At 33.5% G+C, this 21,439-nt stretch overlaps 2 protein-coding genes across 5 annotated transcripts in view; both read right to left on the bottom strand.

Moving 5' to 3' along the window:
* Nucleotides 1-15,089: 15,089 nt before the first annotated feature.
* Nucleotides 15,090-16,075, bottom strand: LOC126722805 (beta-glucosidase 17-like). Its single transcript, XM_050425949.1, has 4 exons — nt 16,056-16,075; nt 15,811-15,899; nt 15,620-15,707; nt 15,090-15,530 (listed from the first exon to the last, which is right to left on the bottom strand). The coding sequence occupies exons 1-4, from the start codon at nt 16,073-16,075 to the stop codon at nt 15,278-15,280; spliced, it is 450 nt and encodes a 149-aa protein (XP_050281906.1). The 3' UTR covers nt 15,090-15,277.
* Nucleotides 16,076-18,122: 2,047 nt separating this feature from the next.
* The window catches only part of LOC126724090 (beta-glucosidase 17-like), a 43,492-nt gene continuing 40,175 nt past the window's right edge, over nt 18,123-21,439 (bottom strand). For 2 of the 4 annotated variants that reach the window (XM_050428287.1, XM_050428291.1), the window contains exons 9-13: nt 19,969-20,186; nt 19,686-19,717; nt 19,490-19,592; nt 19,290-19,392; nt 18,123-18,367 (exon numbers count right to left, since the gene is read on the bottom strand). In XM_050428287.1, coding sequence (XP_050284244.1) covers nt 18,154-18,367; nt 19,290-19,392; nt 19,490-19,592; nt 19,686-19,717; nt 19,969-20,186 — 670 coding nt within the window. In that variant the 3' untranslated portion in view covers nt 18,123-18,153. Of the gene's footprint in view, nt 18,368-19,289; nt 19,393-19,489; nt 19,593-19,685; nt 19,739-19,968; nt 20,187-21,439 lie in introns of all 4 variants that reach the window. The other 2 variants (XM_050428289.1, XM_050428288.1) reach the window with 1 other exon arrangement.

Raw genomic sequence — 21,439 nt, 5'->3', positions numbered from 1 at the left:
CTATATACTGTTGGGGAATTATAAAAGTCATTACGTGATGCACCAAATTAATCATATATTGGAATTTTTAAACACTCGCATATGTGCCCGAATTAAAATCTTCACAAAATGTATTTTTAGTGTCTATTTTCTAATCCATATGCAAATTAAAATTTGAAAATATAAATCGTAAACCGATTATTATTTTTTTATTAAATTAAAGCACTTTTTTGGTCATCCGGATCACATGGCTTAATAAATTTAGGCCTAAATTTGCCCCACGATATAGAATTCTTTGCATATAGGGAGGTACCAATTAAATTACAAGACTTTCAGCCATCATATAGAATTCTTATTGATGTACTAACGGAATTTTTACTGGTTGACCTATTGGGAAGTTATTGGATTCACTTTTGAATTTTTTGTTTACTGTTAAATTTAGATCTGGAAACAAACAAAAATTTCACCAACAGCACGTTACTGTTTTTGAGTAGATGAAGTCGTAGCATTTTTGGGATTAAGAATGTTAGGTAACTATACTACCAGACCACATAAAACCAAGGCCAAGTCAAGGCTATCCTCGGAATTGGGATGAGACAAGCAATGGATAATTATAGAATACTCAACGAGTACTATAATTGCACATCTATATTTATATATATCTAAAAGTTAAAGCGTAGCAATTATTGTTACTATACTCGTGTTAAGCCACATTATTGGTCACGTCACTATATATATATATATATTGGTTTACCAATTCTATTAATTTTCTATTGCAAAATTAATGTTTTTGTGGCCAATGCACTACACTCCACCATAAACTTTATTGTTTATATTCAAAGCTCCTTTCAACATTAAATTTTTAGTTTTAATGTGAATAGCATGGGATACCAAGTGGTCTTTCGCACTACCACCCTAAGTTAACTAAAAATTACTTAAAAAAAAAAAAATACTACTATAATCACTTCTACTACAACATATATCATTTCTTTTTAAAGAGAAAATGATTATAATCACTCTTCATCAATCACTATTTTTTCATTTTCAAGGAGCTGGTCAAACTTTATTTTTGGTTTCCCATTTATTTGTAATTTATAATTTTTTAAAATTTTATAAAACATTTATTTGTATGTTGTAATAGTTGATTCCATTGTGTATATGAAAAGACGGTGATCTTTTCATCTTCTCCAATCATTTCTTCTGTTATTATTATTATTTTTGGAGATATTTCCTTTGTTATTTAATATTAGACCAAAATGTATTCTTTGCTATATGGAGTATAAAACAAACAACACGAATTTGGTGTGGTGTCATTACAAATTTATTACAAGTGATGCCTTCAAGTGTGAGATAGCAACAATGTTTGGTGGCTTCAAAGGTGACAATACCAACTTGGAGAAGAATGCCCCAAGTGTTGAAGAGAGCCTTGCAATAGGTAGGATGCCATTGTCAAGGGAGATGAGATTTCTTTTTATGTTAACACATTTGTTCTTAACGTAGATTTCATGCTTGATGAATACACTAAGTAGGATTTCCATTCCCATGGTTTCCACCAAAAGGTAAAATTTCTAATTTGTATAATACCTCTATTATATTTTGTTAGTAGTATTCAAATTGGGACCATGTTTGACATGAGCAGTAATTTGTCTTTTTTTTTTTTCCTCTTTTTTGTATTTTATTTGTTAGTATAAGTTGAATAGTTGTTTTTTGTTTATTTCTTTTTAATTCCGTATTGCAATAAGAAATTAGAAATATAAGATAAACTAAAGAAATTATTTTTCAGCTTCTGTTTTTTCATATTTTATGGCACTTTTTTTTTTCTGTGACGTGTCCAAATAATAAAATAAATTAAAACTCAAATTGTCTTCCTTCTTTCTTGGCCATCAGGCTTTTTATTTTATTTTTTTTCCTATTCCGTATATTGTAACTTTTGTAACGCTTGATGCTTCTAAATTTTTCATGTTGGATTTGATATGCCATATGTGATGTGCACAACATGTTAATTAGCTTGAGATAATCCAAGATATACACTACTTGGCTAAAGCTAATAATCCGCACATTCGATGGTTTGATGTTCAATCAAACTACCCTCAACAAGTATGTCACTCCCACAAGTAGTCTCACTTTTACTTATAAAAGAAAAAACAAAATAGTTTAGTCTTACATTTTTTTTGATAGTATTTTACATGTATCTTTCCAAATGCTAATGTGGACACTTATCTCTAATGACATGGTAGGTAATGAGCTATTATTAACATACGGCCAATAACATGATGGAAATGGGGCTTCAATGTGATGGAAGCTGGGTGTATGTAGGTTCTAAGAATGGTATAGTAAAGATCTGGGATTTGAGGTAAATAGATTTTTCCCCCTAACATATATAAGGTGGATTTGTTATTATTAAATTATTATATTATGCCTCTATTGTTTAATATTATTTAGAGTTACTCTTTTATATATATATATATATATATATATAAAAATGGAAGTGTAAAATTTATTATTGCTACACTCCTATTGAGCCACCTCATCCACCACATCATTATTCTTTTTCTTATTATTTTTTACATTTAATTTTTTTTTGAAAATATTAAATATCTAAATATATTGGTTTTACAAATTCATCTTAAATAATCTTAACTTTACATATTCATGGTCTTCAATTATGATGTTATAACTAAATAATAAATCAATGAAAATTCAAAACAAAATATATTGTCTATACATATTCATCTTCAGCGGTTTTAACTTTACATATAATTTTGCATTTACAAGTTTATTTACTTTAATTTAGATGTTTATAACTAGAAAATAAAATCAATGAAGAATAAAATATTGTCTATACATATTCATCTGATATTACTCCACATCATTTTCTCATTAGTGTATTTTTAAAGATTTTTTTAAGAAAATAAATTCAATTTTGTGTTTAAAATTAATTATTTAACTATTTATTATTCACATATTGGATTAGATTATGGCAATATTTACACAATACATCTTTTTTTATTTTGGTTAAAATTTTCCTCTATTTTTTCCCCTTTAAAATTGTACTCTTGGTTTATTGATTTATTTTTATGTTATTAAGGAAAAAGAGTTAAAATCATCATATATAAAGCTATAGCCAACACTTTTACTTAGAATCGGCCACCTATTTCTATTGAATAACTTCAAAACCTTATTAAAATTTTTGAATTTGATTGTGCATTGGATCTTTGGTTTGATAACATCACATTTGATATGTTTTACGTATCAGAAAGGAGTTTGATTATGATGTGAGTTTTATTTTTACCTTTCTTTATTAAATTAGTTCAAATTGCAAAAAATAAACTTAATGAGGTTACTCTAAAATGATTATCATGTGCAACGTGAGACTACGACTAGTATAGCATTATTGACTAAAAGCATGAAACATTTAGATCCCATATTGACGAAAACGTCATACAGTTGGCTTTGTGAGTTGTAAAAATTTTAGGGAAAAAATACAGTTGGCTTTGTCAGTTAATGTCCTTATTTGTTGAGCATTAAATAAAAGGAACAATGTTAGAACATATATGATTCACTTGTTAGAAACATATGTCACTATTTTATGTAATTGACTAATCCTTTGACAAAACACACTTTACTTGTGTTTGGGTAGATTTAGGATGTGTTTAATACTTCAAGAAATCTTTTTTCAAGATCAAGTGTTAAAGCCATGCAAGTCTGTCCAAGATTCAAGCTGAAAAGCGCAAGTTCATTAAAGCTCGATAGCTAGCTCAGCAGCTAGTATCTATCGAGCTTGAAGAGCTGTTCCAGCCCCGTGGCTTGACAGCTACTCGATAGCTGCTTGACAGATGGCTATCTGTCAAGGTTTATGAAAACATAATTTCAGTTCTATTTTGACTCTAATTTGTGATTATGTGTTTGGGTCTTCTTTTCTCACAACTCTAGACATATAAAAGGACTATTTTAAGGGCCGTCAAAGTGGACACAAGTTGCACAAGTGTTAAGCAAAGCTCGTTCAAGCAAATTGTGATCGGAGACAAAATTTGCCCTAGTTCATCGTTCTTTTGTAGAAGTTGATGTGTTTGTGCACAGTATGGTTTTGTGACCAAGTATCTTCTTGATCTTCATCGTCTGGATAAACTGAAAAACTTTGCAGCCAACAACCTTTTCTAGTTGGTGATTGAAGTCGCGTACTGAGATCCGCATAATTGGTTAGTCACGTACTGGGAGTCATGCATCAAAAGGAGAGATTGTCACAACAGAACAAGTCCAATTGGGTATTGGGATAAGGGTTCAATTGTAGGTTGGTAAAAGGTACTGGAATTCCTTTACTTGTAACTGCTTGTTGTGATAATAGTGAATTCTCAAGAGTGATGACCTTAAACTCATCCGGTGGGGTTTTTGCCGTGTTGGTTTTCCCCATTCGTAAATAAATCATCGTGTCAATTTAATTTCTGCTGTATTTAGTTTAATTGGTGATTTGTTTGTGCTACCACGCGCTTTACATGTTAATTTGGTTAATTAATAAACTTGACTAATTAATCAATTAATTAATCACAATGGGTCAATTTATTTTTGGTCTATTAAGTGGTATCAGAGCAGGCACACTCTGATTAGGGTTAATCTTTGTTGTGTTGATCCATTGACCCCTGTTTGTCATGAATAGAGGACAGTATTTAATTATACCTCCTTTATTTGATGACACTAACTATAAATACTGGAAAGTACACATGAGAGCTTTTTTGCAGTCTTTAGATAAAAAAGTGTGGCAAGTTGTTGAGATAGGCTGGACCAAGCCGAAGGAAGCACCAGTCGATTGGGATGATGCCAAGATCAAGGCGGCAAACTTGAACGGCAGGGCATTGAATGCTTTATTCGGTGCGATCACTAATGAGGAGTTCAAGGAGATATCCTCTACAGAAACTACTAAGGAGGCATGGACCATTCTCCAGACAACCTATGAGGGAACTAAGGCTGTCAAAGATTCAAAACTTTAGAGGCTCACTACAAGCTTTGAAGAAATCAAGATGGAGGAGGATGAGTAATTTGATGAATTCTATGCCAAGCTCAAGGACATAGTGAACTCAGCTTTCAATCTTGGGGAAACCATTCTTGAACCCAAGTTTGTGAGAAAGGTGCTCAGATCTCTACTCGAGAGATTCCATGCGAAGATTACTGCTATTGAAGAATCAAAGGACATCGACAAGATTCCTTTGACAAAGCTGGTTGGTAATCTGCAGACCTTTGAGTTAGGTTTAACAAGAATTGACAAGTCGAGTAAGGGCAAGAGCATGGCATTGAAGGCCAAGAGTAGTGATACTAATGAGTCTTTAGACGATGAGGATTCTAAGATGAAGTCCTACATCACCCGGCAATTCAAGAAGTTTATGAAGAATGCCAATGGGAAGGGCTTCAACAAGGACTGTAGGCAATCTAGCTCTTCACAGTTCAAGAGCCAAGATAAAGGATAGAAGGATGCTAGGGATGGCGGTCAGTATACTATTCCTTCAGGACCAAAGTGCTTTGGGTGTCAAGGCTTCAGTCATATGAAACAAGAGTGCCTTACATATCTTAAGACCATTGGGAAAAGTAAGGCACTTGTTGCTACCTTGAACGACACTGAGCCTAAGGATGATTTCGACAATGAGGATGATGGAATCTTAAATGCCTTCACTGCCACTGTTAATCCTATTGAGGGGATTGTTGAAGATGTGGATGAAGAAGAGGAATTGGTGGAGTCCAAGTTTGAGAAGATGGATGAACAAGATGACATCTACACAGCCTATGCAAAGTTGTACAAGGTCTCAGAAAAGCATGAGAAGTTGTATAGGTTGACCACCAAGAAGCTTAGTGATGTGGAGATTGAGCATGAAGAGCTTTCCACAAAGTTTGATAATTCAAATCAGACTATTGGAGCACTAAGGTTTGAGAATAACTTCTTGGCTGAAAAGATCAAGAAGCTTGAGGCAGAATTGTTCCAAGTCAAAGCTCAGCTGGAAAGGACTTCAAGTGCTAAGCTCGATGAAATGCTCAATCTTTAGAAATCTGCTTCAGATCAAACTGGTTTAGGGTATGATTTCTCTTCTCCTAGTATTGCTTCTACTAGTTCTACTGTTTTTGTTCCTCTTACTAATAATGTTGAAATTAAGAACACTAATGTTAAAATTGATTTAGCTAGTGAGAACATAGATAAGGGCAAATCTATCTTAGGAGCACCCCCTAAGCAAGATAAGAAAGAAGCTAAAAACCCTAGGGATAAGAAGGCTAACTCTTAAAAGCCTAAACAGAAGAAGCAGCATTTCTGTCATCACTGTGGAGCAACCGATCATACTCGACCTAATTGCTATAAGTGGCTAGCCACTCAACATAGCAACGACATGATCACATCGAGAAACCAGAATTAGTTTCCATCCTCTTCTGCTCCCCTTGGAGATCTTCTCAAAACCCTTATGTTCCTTTCGAACTTGAACGGTTTCAATTTTTCTCCCTCATCGCCGGTTCAAGGGTTTATTCAAAGGAAATGTTCTTCTAAGGTATGGAAGGAAAAAATGGCTCCAAGTGATTCTATCACTTTCTTTTCTCTCTTCGTGTTTTTGTTTTTGCATAACTTATGTGTTTTGCTTTTATTTTGAGTTATTCTAGTTTTTAAGTTTTACTTTGTTTAACATGTTTTTGTTTGTTTTCAGCTTTTTTTATTTTGTTTTTGATATAAAAAAAATTGAAAAATCAGAAAAAAAAAAAAAAAAAAAACAATGTGTTTTGTGTACATTGGTACTTGTGTACCTTGAATGGCTATTGAAACAAAGTTTTCTAAATTTTGTATCTTTTGTAGCTTAGATGAGCATCTCTATGCACAACTAAGCAAGTGAGTTTTGTGGCTTGTGTTTGTGATGAGTAAGATTAAGTTATCTCTTGTACTTAACACTTGTATCACTCTTTTTGACGGGAAGGACTAGAAAATCCTAAGAGAAAGGCATAAATAACCATCTTACCACTGTTGCCTGCCAATCATGAATGACATTTGTATGCCTTAGCACAGCAAAATTGAAATGTCAAATGCTTAACATAATTGGATATTTCTTTTCTATCTCTTTATATGCCCATGCATGGTTTGCTTAAAAGAAAAATATACAAAGAAAAATCAAAAGCAAAAAGATCAAAATGCTTTTAAATATGATTGCAAGCGTGTATTCTAGAAGATGTAGGAGTTATAGGATGTACTTCAAAGGTGATAATCCCCATCAAACAATTATGATTGTGTGTGAGTTAAAGTGATTTTCTCATATCTTAAATCGTCATAACATGTAGACACTTATGCAATCTTGCGATGTTTTTCACACATAACACGCAATATTCTTTGCTACTTTTGATACATGTGCAGGTACAATGTGATCTGGTCATCACAAGGTTTACATGTGTTTATGTTTCAATATCATTTTAACTTAAAAAAAAGGGATAATTACAGTAAACCCACCTGAGGTTTGGCCCGTTTACACGTTACCTACCCGTGGTTCAAAACTTATCACTTTGCCCACCTGAACTTCAATTTGTTACCCATCCGTTACCCACATTTGGCTTTTCCGTTAGAAAACAACTTTTACAACCAAAACACAACATAACATGAATCAAAGAGTTAGGGTTTGAATTTTTTCTAAAGAGCTTGGAATATGGGGTTTTGTGTCTCTATGCAACAACAACCGTGTCATCTCTCTCTCTCTCATCTCTCAACCTCCGTGGACCTCCAGCTACTCAAAGTTACATGCCTCGGCTTATGTACCTTGAGTCCCAGCACAGCTCGAGCTAAACCGTTCAACCCAGCGTTCTTCAAATCCCTGTTCCCCAACTAGTCCACAGCGAGTCCACAAAGGTCAACCACATTCCCAACTTTCAAATCATAATCATCCAACAGTTTCTCCACATCACTCTCAACCCCAACTCTAACAAAAGTGAAATCCTCGTCGCTGAGAAACTCGATGAGCAAGTTGGGGAAGTGAGTGGCGTAGATGAGTTGGAAGATGAGGCAGCGTTGACCCACGCAAAGTTGGAGAGTGCCAACTGGGTTTTCGATGTTGTGGTTGAAACTGGGTCGCCACTCGACGTCGAGGCCGACGATGAGGCGGTGGAGACGGCGGCAGTGGATGCGGTAGATGTCGAAGAGCCAGGAGTCGACCATTTGGGGAGTATGGGTGACGAGGGTCTAGATATGGTTGGACTCGAGAGTGACTTCGAAGAGGTCATGGGTGTCTTGGTTCACTTCATCTCCAGCGACTGCATCGGCTTAGACGGTTCCATCTCCAGCGACTGTGACTTCGATCCGCCTCTCTCTCTCTGCTATCTTATTTTCTTTGCTGTGGGTGTAGTGGGTCTGGGTTTTGAAGAGGGGTTTGCTTTGGTTTTGGTTTGAGATTTGAGAGAGAACGAAGTTGTGTATGATTTTTGTGAATGACTGAAAGGATTTTTGTGAAATTAGAGTACAACACTTTCAAGTGTAGGATTTTTGTAAATATTTTTTAAGATTTGTGCGAATATGAAAATTTTATTCAGATTGATTGGCTCAAGATTGTTCATACCAAGAGCAAGTGTGTTCTTGAACCCAAGCTACAAAACCCCCTCTTTGATCTTGTTTGTTTGAGTTTTCTCTGTTATTTTTTGTTTTTAGAGGAGAGATGAACAATGGTGCTGTTTTTCTCTCTTTGGTTTGTTTCTATTTTCTGTTTAATCTATGATTGGGTTCTAAAACTTTTTTTATTACAGTTTGGGTTTGAAAAATGTAAGGGATTTTGGTATGGATTTAGAGGATTTAATTGGTTTTGGATGTGTGTAACTGAAAATTTTGAACTATATTTACAAATGTTGTGTTCTTGTGTTTGTGAGGAAAAGATTTGATGGTTCGTGTTTGATCCGTGTTATGTTCTATTTTTAATAAAATGGTGTTTTTCTAACGGCAAATGGAGAGGTGGGTTACGGAAGGCTAACAGAACTAACTTCAGGTGGGCAAAGTGATAACTTTTGAACCACGGGTAGGTAATGTGTAAACGGGCCAAACCTCAGGTGGGTTTACTGTAATTATCCCAAAAAAAAAAAAAAAAAAAAAAAAGAAGAAAAAGAAAAGGAAAGAAGAAGAAGACAAAACCCTACCTCTCCCTATCACTAAAAAACAAGTGCCCCACCTTTTTATTTTTTCAATCCCACGCCTCCCTTTTTACTCACTAAATACTAACACTCTATTTCACTCACTAAGAAAAGAAAGAAGAAAAATCTCTCACCTCTATAGCCCAGGTTAGTTTTCTTAAATCCTTATATCTTGATTTTTATATTTTGTTAATGTAGTGGATTACTAAATGGATTTGTTGGTTGATTTATTTTATCTAAATTTTGGGTTTGGTTTAGATATATCTCTTTCATAATATACAATCTCGTATTGTAGGTAAAGTTCTTGACAGTTTGGTACTAGACCATAATGTAATGTTTGTGTGTATTGGTGGCCCCAACCAATTTGTTGATTACTTTTAATTATATGCAAGCACCTATTACACATATAATTTTTTCCATTATAACCAACATAAAATTTTTTTTCCCTATTTTATTGAGTTTGTTGAAATCAATGATAAATTTGCTCATTACAGTTTTCAATTAATTGCTATTCTTAGTTCATATATAATTTTATGTGACTTTTTGTGATGATGGATATATTGTTAAGAGTGATGGGGATGTACTATTAATGTGGTTATTGGCGGTGGATGTATTCTTGGAAGTTCTCATTCACAGGAGAACTACATGGAAGTTCTCATTCACAGGAGAACTACAAGGTTCTTGACAGTAGTAAGAATTTATGATAGATGCAATGTTTGTGTCGGTAGTACGGATTTATTTTTGATGCTTTGTCATTTTATTGTGGTGATTGTGTTAATGTTTTTAAATGAATATATTTTAGTTAATTCTTTATTATTTACTGTAAACATAAAAATTTGTGTAGTTATAATTTTTGTATATTTATTCAGTTTAATCTAAAATATTGCAGACCAATGTTAGGGAGAAGATCGTAGTGTGAATAATTACACAAGATGACTTTGAGGAGGAAGGTGACTCTCAGCTAGAGGAAATTAGCTTGGATGATGACTGATCTTCCAATACTTATGCTTTCAAGTTAAGTGAAGGATATAATATAGCTTTCATGTATTATTGAACATCATGCTATTTTGTAGACCTTTTAATATTTTCATTTTTATTGCATTATTCACTTATTAGTTTTGAACAATTATGGATTTGTACTTGTTATTTGAATGGAAAATTTTTTATGAGATGTATGTTTGTAATTTATATATTATTTTATTTACTTTCATATAATTCATGTATTTCTTTTTTGACATAATTGTTTTGTTGCAATTAAACTACTAGAAATGGCCTTTTTTTTTTTTTTTTTCAACGAAGCTATTTTGTTGCAAATAATGTATTAGTGACGTGGTGACTAATTTTTAATAACGGTCAAAGTTCGTTGAAAAGACATAAATGGTCACTAAGATTTTGTATTTTTGACGAAAAGCTAAGTATTTACAATGGCTTTTGGTCATTGAAAAAAATATATTAATGATGGCTATAGTTCGTCGCAAAATGTATTTGGTCGTTTGACTTCATCATTTGAAATTGTATTTTTGACGGCAAATCAAGTATTTATGACGACTTTTTGTCATCGAAAAAATACATTAACGATGGCCTTAGTTCATCGCAAAATATATTTGGTCATCCAACTTCCTTGTACGAAATTGTATTTTCGACGGCAAAACAAGTATTTATGATGACTTTTAGCCGTCGAAAAAATACATTAATGACGGCCTTAGTTTATCACAAAATGTATTTGGTCGTCCAACTTCCTCTTATGAAGAAGTATTTTTGACGGAAAAAATAAATTGCTTACTACGGCTTTTTACTGTCGAAAATGAGTGTTAGCGACGACCTTGTCGGTAATATAGTATTATCGACGAGGCTTTTACCGAAGGACGTCGACGGCCTTTTGCCGTCGACACTACTAATCTGTGACATCTTTTTGTGTTGTTGCAACGAACTTTGGCCATCGCTAATAGCAATCTTTTTTGTAGTATTTGAAATATAAAATTGGTTAGACTTGTTTTGTGTGTGTGTGTGTGTTTTTGGGATCCATGTGCTTAAAATTGTTGTTGAGAGTTGATTTTGAGAGTCTAAAATGTTGATTGGATCATTGGTTGAGTTGCATGCTTGATTGCATTCATATCTGTGTTTTTCTCTTCTTGAAAAACTGTTTTTAAGCAATCTCGACAGCTCTTCGACACCTAGCTTATCTATCAAGCTCTTAAGCTATTTCTTATCACAATCTCGACACCTCTCGATAGCTAGGTGGATCGATCGAGAAAGCTCCTGTCCTCTCGATAGCTTTTCGACAACTGGTGGATCGATCAAACTTTTTTAATCGTGTCTGTTGAATTATTCCTTGACACCTTCTCGACAGCTAAATTTGTCGATGCCTTTTTGCTCGACACCTTGCTGGACACCTATCTCGACACCTTTATCTGTTGAGCTTTACTAACCTTTTATATAAAGGTTCAGCGTGATCCATTTCTCACTTTTCTCGATCTCTCTCTTGACAGACTCGTCTCTTCACCTCCCAAACCTCTCTCACTCACTCCAAACTTCTTCCTCAAGGTTTCTTCAAGGTCTTTCCAAGTTTTTCTTCACTTGGTGAGTTTCTTATCTCTCATTTTCATGCATTTCATGTTTTGAAACCTAAATTTTGGGGTTTTTCAAAATTGATGAGTTTTTGTTGAAATTTTGGGATGGGTTGTTGCTTAAATGAGTTTAAAATCTCATGCATTGCATCACATGTTACATATATTTTGATCGATTTGTATGGCTATATATGTTTCTCGAAGCTTCAATTTTTAGAGAAAGACAGACAGATGGGTTGAAGTGTGACTCTGAAACTTGGGTATGGACTTTCCTTTTAGTAAGTTGTGAATTTATTTTTATTTTTTTCATTCCCCTTAAATTTTCTCAAGAAACAAACAAAGATTATTTATATAATTGGTTTGCAATTTTGTTAATTTAGAAGGGGTAAATTGGGAAATTCATTTGGTCAATAATTTATCTACTCTACTCTCCCTCCAAATCTCTCCAATTTGGGAGAATTAAAAATGAGGGGTTAGAGATAGTTGAAACCCCTCCAAACTCTTCCAAACCCCTCCCCCTCCTTCCTTAAAAAACTTCCAAATAAGGTAATTAAATTACTCTCCCTTCCTTTACTCTACTCCCCCTCCTTTTTTAAACTCCCAAATAGGGCCATAAGCCCACTATCTTAAGGTATCACTTAAGGGGAACAATGACTTATAAACTCTAAAGATAGCTCACTCTTAATCAATATGAGACAAACAACATAGAGCAATAGTGTTTGTAACACTCACCCACGCCAACATTTGGTATTGTAAGGTTGAATTTAATCAACCATGTGTTGGCTTTATTCCATGACAAATTTGCTTGTAATACAGCACTTAGAAACCCTGTATTTAGGTGGGAATCATGTAAGGGTAGTGTGTGAGAGAGTGTGAAGAAATGCTCAAGACAGTGCAGTGAAACAGAGACTCGCGGCTAGGACTCGCGGGAGGCTCGCGGCTTGCAAGCCGCCAAAAGTTGCACACGTGCAGAGCATGCAGGGGAGCTGAACAGTCATGCCACCTGGAGCACTACAGGACAAAAATCCAGATTGGCCATTAAGTTAGCTCGCGGCTTGAACTCGCGACTCAGTCAAGTCGTCAGCCAGCCCTGTTTTGGAAAAACTAACTCTTTGCATTCCATTCTCACACCAGTATAAATACCCCTCATTCCCACAAAATATGTGTGTGGCTATTCAGAAAGAAAAACCCTAAGAGAGGTTTCTTAAAAACACCCACCCAATTAGAGAGAGCTACTCATTCTTAGAGAGAAATCTTTGTAGTCTCTTCTCATTCCCTATCTCATTGTCATACCTATTGAGAGGAGATTTCTATCCAAACACTACCTACACCCATTTAGAGTGTTGAGTGTTTTTGGAGCTTTGGGAAGCATTGGAAGATGCCAAGGATGGCGGATGCTATGGTCAAGTAGCGGAATCCGGGAAGCTAGAAAAGAAAAAGGTTCGACGCAACCTCGTTGGAGCAAGAAACTTGGAGGGCTTAGGTACATCGGGTAGATTAGGCTTGGAGGGTCTATTGCTGTTCATGTATTCCAACTACATTTTCTAGTGGATTATTGACCGCTTGGAGGGCGGCGGAGAGGTTTTACGCCGAGGGCTTCGGTTTCCTCTTCAATAACACATCGTGTGTTGTCCTTATGTTTGCATCTCTCTTCCCTTTATCTTTGCCTTTTATTTTCTGCTGTGGATGTGTTTTTAATTGGTTTAGATTGTTTACTAATTCTGTTTATAACTTTTGTTCATTTTCCGCACTCTAGTTGTTTGACATAAAGCTTGAATTGATTATTTTGTAATTGGGGGTCTAAACGTTCAAGGGTGTTTTATACACATATTTGAACTTTCAGTATATGTAGGAGCTAGCTTTAGGCTAGCCCCATACTAACATGGACATTCAATATATATGTCTCTCTTGGGCTACAACATCTTTAAGCTCACAATATCTTTAAAATGCATAAATCCACAATAATAAACTATGCTCGCAACAAATTGGTATAAAAAATTCCGCTATTTTAACAAATTGTTTTCATATTTCTTTCACTTGAGTGCTTGAAAATTGGCATCAAACGATGAAATTGAGATAATTGAAACATGGGCTAGGCTTGAGGCTATTATATTGGTGCTTCTCTTATAGATTATTGTCCATTTGGACTTTTCTACTATAGATACTTCAGGATTGGTTGGTGAAATGACAGGCTGCATTTCGGCTTCTATTGTAGATACATAAAGCATTTCTTGTTCCATGCAAATCCAGCATGTAACTACAAAACATTTCGTTGACATTGATGTATTATCTAAGTGACAACCCTCACCTTCAAAAGTTAGTATCCTTTGTATTGTATCTGAGAAAGCAAGAGAATCAATGGAGGTTGGGATTGTTGTTTATAAAAAAAAAATTTGGGGCTGTCATAAGAAACTCGTTTGTCCAATGACTCCGATTGATGTTACTAATAATTTTCTAGAAACAACATGCTGTTTTTCCAATTATGCACACATCTCTTAGAACTCTTCAATTGAATGATAAATAAATATTTCATATCCTATTATATCACAAATAAAAAAATAACTTAGTATATATATATATATATATATATTTGAGTTAAAAACAGCAGAAAATATTTTTTTTTTTAAGAAAAAAAAAATGAAGAATATACAACAGGAGCAACAAAATGATACATGGGCCAGGCTTGTAGATTCTTTGTGGATCATGGACTCAAAATTGCTGAGGAAGTTCTTGACCTTCGGCTCAGTTGGTAGAATGGTATTAGTTTGGGCTTTGATTATATATACTTTGACATGTCTTTGTTTAAGAATGTTACTTTGTTGACTGATTTTAGTAGGCCCAGAGTTTGGATTTTGGATCAAGTTAATTCTCTCAGAGGTCCAGAAAAGACAAACCATTTTTTTTAGGGGCTAGTGTTATTGATCATAGGAACACGTACTCTATCTCTATGGCTAGCCTCCAAAAGTTAATAGGTAATCAATCTAAAAAAAATTAATTACATACTACAAATAAAAAAAAACACTGGAATTGCATATGGACATTTACGTGAGTTTGAAAACATTTTATGTCATTTGCCTTGTAATAAAAACTATAAATATTTCATGTAAGTCTGGTAGTGGTGGTGGTGGCGGCAGTGGCAATAATGAAGGTGGTGCATGGTGGTGTTGCAGCGGTGGCAATAAAGACAATAGTGATGACAATGGTGGTGATGATGGTGGAGCAATTGTGATGGTGTTAGTGGTATAAAGGAATGAAGGGAGTGAGAACATAAGGGAATGGTGAAAAACATTTTCTACTTTCGAAAAGTGGAAAACGCTTCTTTTGTTGTTGATTGCAGAAAACATTTTTCATTAACTTTTGTTTTTTGTTGTGTCAAACACAAAAGTAATAGGATTCAAAACTCCACACATTAAAAAATACTAGTAATTCTAAACAAATCCGATCAAACGTTTGGTATTTATCAATGTACCAAATTAAAGCTATTTGATCATCACTTCTACAAGACTGTATTGCTAAACACAATCTCTCCCACACAAACATGGCTTATTAAATATTATTGAGTCATAAGTTGGTATATCATCTTTAAATTGATAATTGTTAAAAGCACAAACCTAGTACTTTTCCCTGTACAATTTCACAGCAGCTACATGAGAAAGAAGAAAATTATGTCCCACTATATAGGGTTCTGTTCCGGAGTTCCCATGCGTGCAATTTCCAATATAGTTTGAACATCGACCAGGTGCCGTGGTGCCATCTGCGTACCCCCCAATGGTAAATATATTTGGCTCGTTAATTGTGATCCAATACTTCACTCTATCACCAAATTCTTTGAAACAAAAGTCCACATAGTTGCGATAATCATCCCTAATTATAGAAGATTATTAATTGTTAATTAGTCAGATTACGTATATACTAATTGCATAATAGATTTTAATGTGTAATTTGAAACTTACACTATGTTTTGGCTCAAGAATCCACCATACTCATCTTCAAGGGCTTGTGGAACATCCCAATGGAATAGAGTTATAAACGGTTTTAAACCTAATAAATTAACTATAGTCAATATTAAGAAGAGGCATATATTGATATAGAAAAGAATGATTAGCTTTATGAGTAGCATGTGAAAGGGAGAATGAAATTTCACCTTGAGACAGTAGCTCATTTATGAGGTTATTGTAGAATGTGACCCCTTCTTGGTTCACTCCCCCACTGAGTTTTCCTTCCGAGGACAAACTTAGGTTTTATAAATAAGATTACTTGTTACTTGGAATATATACCATATAAAGAAATTATGCCATGTTTTGTAGGTTCTTAGTAAGGAAAAAAAAAAAGGTTATGAAATTATGCCTAATTTCACAAAATATAACAAAGGTTGAGCAATGGTCTTACTAGGTAGTATTCTGGGCCATGAGATGGAGAGCCTAAATAAGTCTAAACCAATTTCTTTCATCAGAGCTATGTCCTCCTGAAAACATTTTTCCAGTTTTTTTATTAATTTAATGCAAAAAAGAACAAGAAAAGTAAAAGAAAGAAAACATAAATTCAACTGCAATATAGTGGGTGTAGAAGGGTAGCTAGGGATAGAATCATATATATATATATATATATATATATTTTTTTTTTTGTGTAAGAAACTAATAGAATACAATCATTTGAACCATACCTCAAAGCGATAATAAAAATTTTCAGCTATAACCCCGGTGCTATGGTCCGCAATTTTTTCTGTCATGACACCATAAAATTTCTCCAAAAAAAAAAAAAAAAAAAAAAAAATCCTCACTAATGAGTTAAGTGGTACTATCTTAAGTTGGATTTGGTTGTTTCCTCACTCATTACCCATCAATTTGGAGGATTCCATTTTGGCAAGAAATCCATAGCAGCAAAATGAGATGATGAAGCTGATTTACAGAAGGAAATCTTCTTTGGTCTGTGGAGCAGATACTCTACTTACCTGAAAGTCAAAATTCTTATCCAAAACAAAGCACCATGCAGGCTTTGGAGGACCCCAATTTCTGTCTCTGACACTAACTAGGGAAAGTTAGTTCTAATTATTTTTTTTAACAACTTACTTTTACTTGTAAGTTGTAATTAACAATATACTCTTAGTGAATCACTAATTGCTGTGAATGGTTTTCTTTCTCTTAGTGAGGCAAGTGTAGTTTAGTCTGGACCACTAGCTAGTAGCTGCTTGTTTTGCCTTTGTTTGCACATTTGTACATTCATGTTGATTAAAGTGTCCCATATGCTAGGCCCTTTTGAGTGAGTGTGTGTGTGTGTGTGTGAGAGAGAGAGAGAGAGACCTAGATGTTCCCAAGTGAAAGTATCCCATATGCTAGGCCCTTTTCCATGTCGAAATGCAACCCCTTCATACTTCCAATAGAAATTGACTACTACCAAAATATAGGAACTAAATTAACTGTGACTCCAAAATGTAAGGACTTAAATGGTGTTTTCACCTATATTTTTTTTTTAGATTTTAGAGCTATAGATTTTTTTTTATTTTTTTTTATTTATGGTCTTTAAAAGGAGAAAAATGCTAAAGTTACAAATTTTTTTACAAATTGTTGATGTGGTGATTGGTTATTAGTAAGTAAAAAATTGGTATAAATGATGAGTGCAAATGCAAATCAATAAGAATTTGCTGCATCAACAATTTGTAAAAATGTTGTAAAAAAGTTTGTGGCTATAACATTTAACATTACTCTGAAAAGAATCAATAATATTGTTAAGGGAGTTTAATTTTATAAAATATAATTGTTAAAATTAGTACCTATGTATATACTAATAAAAAAAAAATTTGGGGTGGGTGGGGGGATTGCCCCAAAGTCAGGGGAGTGGCTCTGTCTCTGATTGAGTTCATTATATTGGTGTATTGGGTTTCCAGTTGTAGCAAACAAGTTTATTCATGGAGGGGATTTCATACAAGAATTCCAGAGTCTTGGGGCCACAACAATGGGAGGCAAACGTGTTGATTCTTGAGGTTATGAAATCGATTTTACAAAGGTTTTACAAGTTTAGACTATCATGATTTTCTTATGAGGTAGGTTACCCGAGAGTGGTTTTTATTTTTAAAAGTTTCTTTTTACTTCGTAAATCGTCACCAAATGTGTTTGTGCTTCTAAAGTTTTTTTTGTTGTCATCATTGCCTGTGATACATTAATTATTAACTTCAGGGCTTAAGCAAAAATAATTTTGTTATATATAATATGTTAAATTGTTAATAAATAAATAGGTGACAAGTATAGATTTCCAAATTAAGGTGATATTCTTCTTTAGACCCAAAGAAAACTGGGTCTCATATCATCTTTAGACCCAATTGATTGACAGAGGATTGGTTGTCTCATATCATCTTTAGACCTAAAGAAAACTGGGAAACTCCTATTATAATAGACTTGATAGAAATTTAGAACTAATTTTCAGAATAAGTGCATGTTGGAAGACATAGCGAATAGTTAGTTCAACATAAAACAAATCAGTTGTTATAAATTCAATTACTACTCAGGTACGACAAAGGTTTGCTTCTGATGACATTTTCCTTTTGGAGGAAATTTTTGAACCAAAAAGCAGAGCGTTTCATATATCTTGTCAACTCATTTTTGTAATCTACGTAAATGATGCCAAATCGAATAGTATAACCAGATTCCCATTCAAAGTCGTCAAGAAATGACCACACAAAGTATCCTCTCACGTCAACCCCAGCCCTGTCAAAACAAAATCGTTAATATCTTAGAAATTGAAACTTGAATTTTATATATATATATATAGAGAGAGAGAGAGAGAGAGAGAGAGAGTTTTCCACCATAAATTATTACCCTATTACACTTAATCACACCTCTTGAATTATTGAAACTCACGATTATGATAGTTTAGGGTGAAAAAATGTGTGTGTCTATATATATACATACATATATATATATATATATATATTAATTTTTATATATTCATTAGTCTCCAATATGAGGAAGAAAGAGTTTTAAGTGTTAGCAGGTCTTAATCTTATCTTTACATATTACCGAAATAACTATTAATAAAAAAATTTAGCATATGGATTTGTTCTAATTAAGTTATATATTATTTTTTAAATTTGTTTCTTTTACTTTAATGGGGAACTTTAACTCACATGGGTCCTTAGTACTTCCAATATTTTTAGGGGTATGATACCCATTAAAAGTTACCATTCAATGTGACATATGAATATAAAATTTACCATCATGTGTGACCCTGTTGCTGTATGTCTGGAATTATTATTAAAAAAAAAAAAGATTTTCCATGTGATGTGGCTGAAGCAACCATTAAATTTAAGCTAAACACTACCTGAATTGAATTTACCATAGTTTAAGATAAAAATTAAAATTAAAATATTAAAAAAAATCAGTTAATGCTCAAGGTGATGTGAGTTACTAAGAAAAAATTACTGTGATGTGAGATCATGTTATTAGTAGAGATACCATATCTGAAAAAAAAAATGCGAATGTTATAGAATTTTCTTAATTCACACGTATATAATATATCCAAAATTAGGGTTTAAGTAATAGCTTAATCATCATAATGGCATAATTTACGATATCCCATTCGGTTTGAACTCTACCTTCCTCTACACACACTATATGTATAGTCACTCACCTTATAGCCTCCAAGAGATTTGATAGATGACTATAGTAGTATTTTATCTTCAATCTGTCATTGAGAGCCTCTTGAATCGGGGATGAGCCATTATCAGCAACTCCTGAAATGTACAAATGTAAATGTAAATTTGATTTAATTACAAATAAAAATTTCAATTACACTACTGAAAGCATAGAAGGATGAAGATCGTTTCTTACCATTTTCTGTAATGTAAATAGGTGGATTATTATATTTTTTCTTTATGTATAACATAAGTTCTCGAATTCCTCTTGGATAAATGTAAAGCCAATCAGTAGCGGTCTACAAAACCATTATTTACATACTTTTCTTAGTATATACAAGCAGTATAACGCTCTTTATATTCAAACATAGGGTGAGAGTGAGAGAGATTACTGGTTGACCAATAGGAATGCCATCCTTCTCCGCTATGGCATCAAATAGAGTAACTACATGAGTGTTGGGAAAAAATATAAGGAAAATGCAAATGTAACTACAAATTTTACTACAAAAGAATTACAAATCGAGGGGACAATGAATATGATTTATGTCAACTCTACAAAATAAAAGGTTGAAATACTTTTTGATGACTAATGATAATTCATTTTTATGAAATTTGTAATATGTATTCTTTGCATCAACCAAAATATAAATCAAGGTTGTTGATTTTGAGCTTAACTGGTTAGATTTACATGGCTATCTGTTGTGTAACTTATGTTAATGGTACTAGAAGATGTAGAATCATCTGCATATCTTGCAGTGTAGTAATTTATTCCGAGGAAATCTAGAGAACCCTTTAGCATCTTGGATTGCGATTCAGTAAATACAGGTAGTCGAGTCCCCACCAAAGCTCGCATGGTCTTAGGATAGTCACCAAAAATAATTGGATCAACAAACCTACACAAATGATAACAAAAATAATAACAAGTCTCCTTGTAAGGGTTTGATACAATATGTTGAAACACTACCTTAACTGCTTAATCTAAAAGCTTAATATTGTAACTTATCAAGAAATTTGCAATTCAACTAGTACCTTTTGGTGTTTTCAAGGGAAACAATCAAAGTTCAAAACAAAGTTATATACCCGCCTCTTAAAAAAAAAAAATCACTTTACACCTTTTTTTTTTGCACATACATGCAACAATATTTAAGATTTTGGTGGTAGCAAATAGTAAACTCACTTACATTATGAGAAACTCATAAAGGAATAAATAAATAAATTAAAGAAGAAATTTCTCTCTCTCTCTCTCTCAGGAAAATTACATTTTACCGCCATAAACTATACCACTGATTACACTTTGCACTATAAAATTTTTGAATGAATGTTTTGCATCTTAAACTATGATCCTTATTACACTTTGTACCCCTACATCCAATTTACGGTTAACTTGGATGGAAAAATATGGCACCACATGAAAGGACATAATTGCTAATCTTCTCAATGTTTTAAAAACAGAAGGTAAATTACACTTTACCAACCTAACTTTGAATTTCCATTCAAGTTAATAGCAAACTTAACGTCGGAGTGCAAAATGTAATAAAGTTCATAGTTTATGGTGCAAAACGTGCATTTGAAAAGTTTAGAGTGCAAAATGTAATATAAATGTGTAGTTTATGGTAGTAAAATGTAATTCCCCCCACATCTTTTTAGATTCTAAGTTAGTAAGGGAAATATAAAACCATTATACCTTATATATTAAAAGGAAGATTATTTCACTGTCTGAGAAACGTAAAACATATACGTGTGTGTAGTGAGTTAAAACAAACAAGGGTCATGTTAACAGGTGCTCTCAGGGCAATGGTTAACAATTTATTTTAGAAAAATTTTAACACCACTTTTATGGAAAATTGAAAAAACTATCAAAATATTAATTACTTTTTTTTTTTTTCCCTTTTCTCATAAAAACATTCCTAAAATGGATTGTTAGCTATTGCTATAAGGGATCTATTAACATTTCCCAACAAATATAACTCAAAAAAGAATTTATTTAATTACTTGGGAAACTCCATCTATGAAACCAAAAAAATCAGCCATTGATTGCAACCATAAATCTCTCGTTTATCAGCGTTTCCTCTCTCTGTCTCTCAACAAGGTTCAGGATGATCTCCTCGATTGTTTTGTGTGGACTTCTCGAATTGGCCCTTGGGAC

The sequence above is a fragment of the Quercus robur genome, chromosome 4, assembly GCF_932294415.1.
Source record: "Quercus robur chromosome 4, dhQueRobu3.1, whole genome shotgun sequence".
In the NCBI taxonomy this organism is placed as follows: domain Eukaryota; kingdom Viridiplantae; phylum Streptophyta; class Magnoliopsida; order Fagales; family Fagaceae; genus Quercus; species Quercus robur.
Note: the sequence above shows the minus strand (reverse complement) of the source record. Positions and strands in the feature narration are given on the sequence as shown.

What these genes read in the sequence shown, in the direction of transcription:
- LOC126722805 (XM_050425949.1), bottom strand. Translation starts at nt 16,075, where the DNA reads ATGGCCCAGAATACTACCTA. An exon ending in ATGGCCCAGAATACTACCTA is followed by an intron (nt 15,900 to 16,055) that starts GTAAGACCATTG and finishes ATAAAACCTAAG; the next exon opens with TTTGTCCTCGGAAGGAAAAC. An exon ending in TTCTTGAGCCAAAACATAGT is followed by an intron (nt 15,531 to 15,619) that starts GTAAGTTTCAAA and finishes TTCTATAATTAG; the next exon opens with GGATGATTATCGCAACTATG.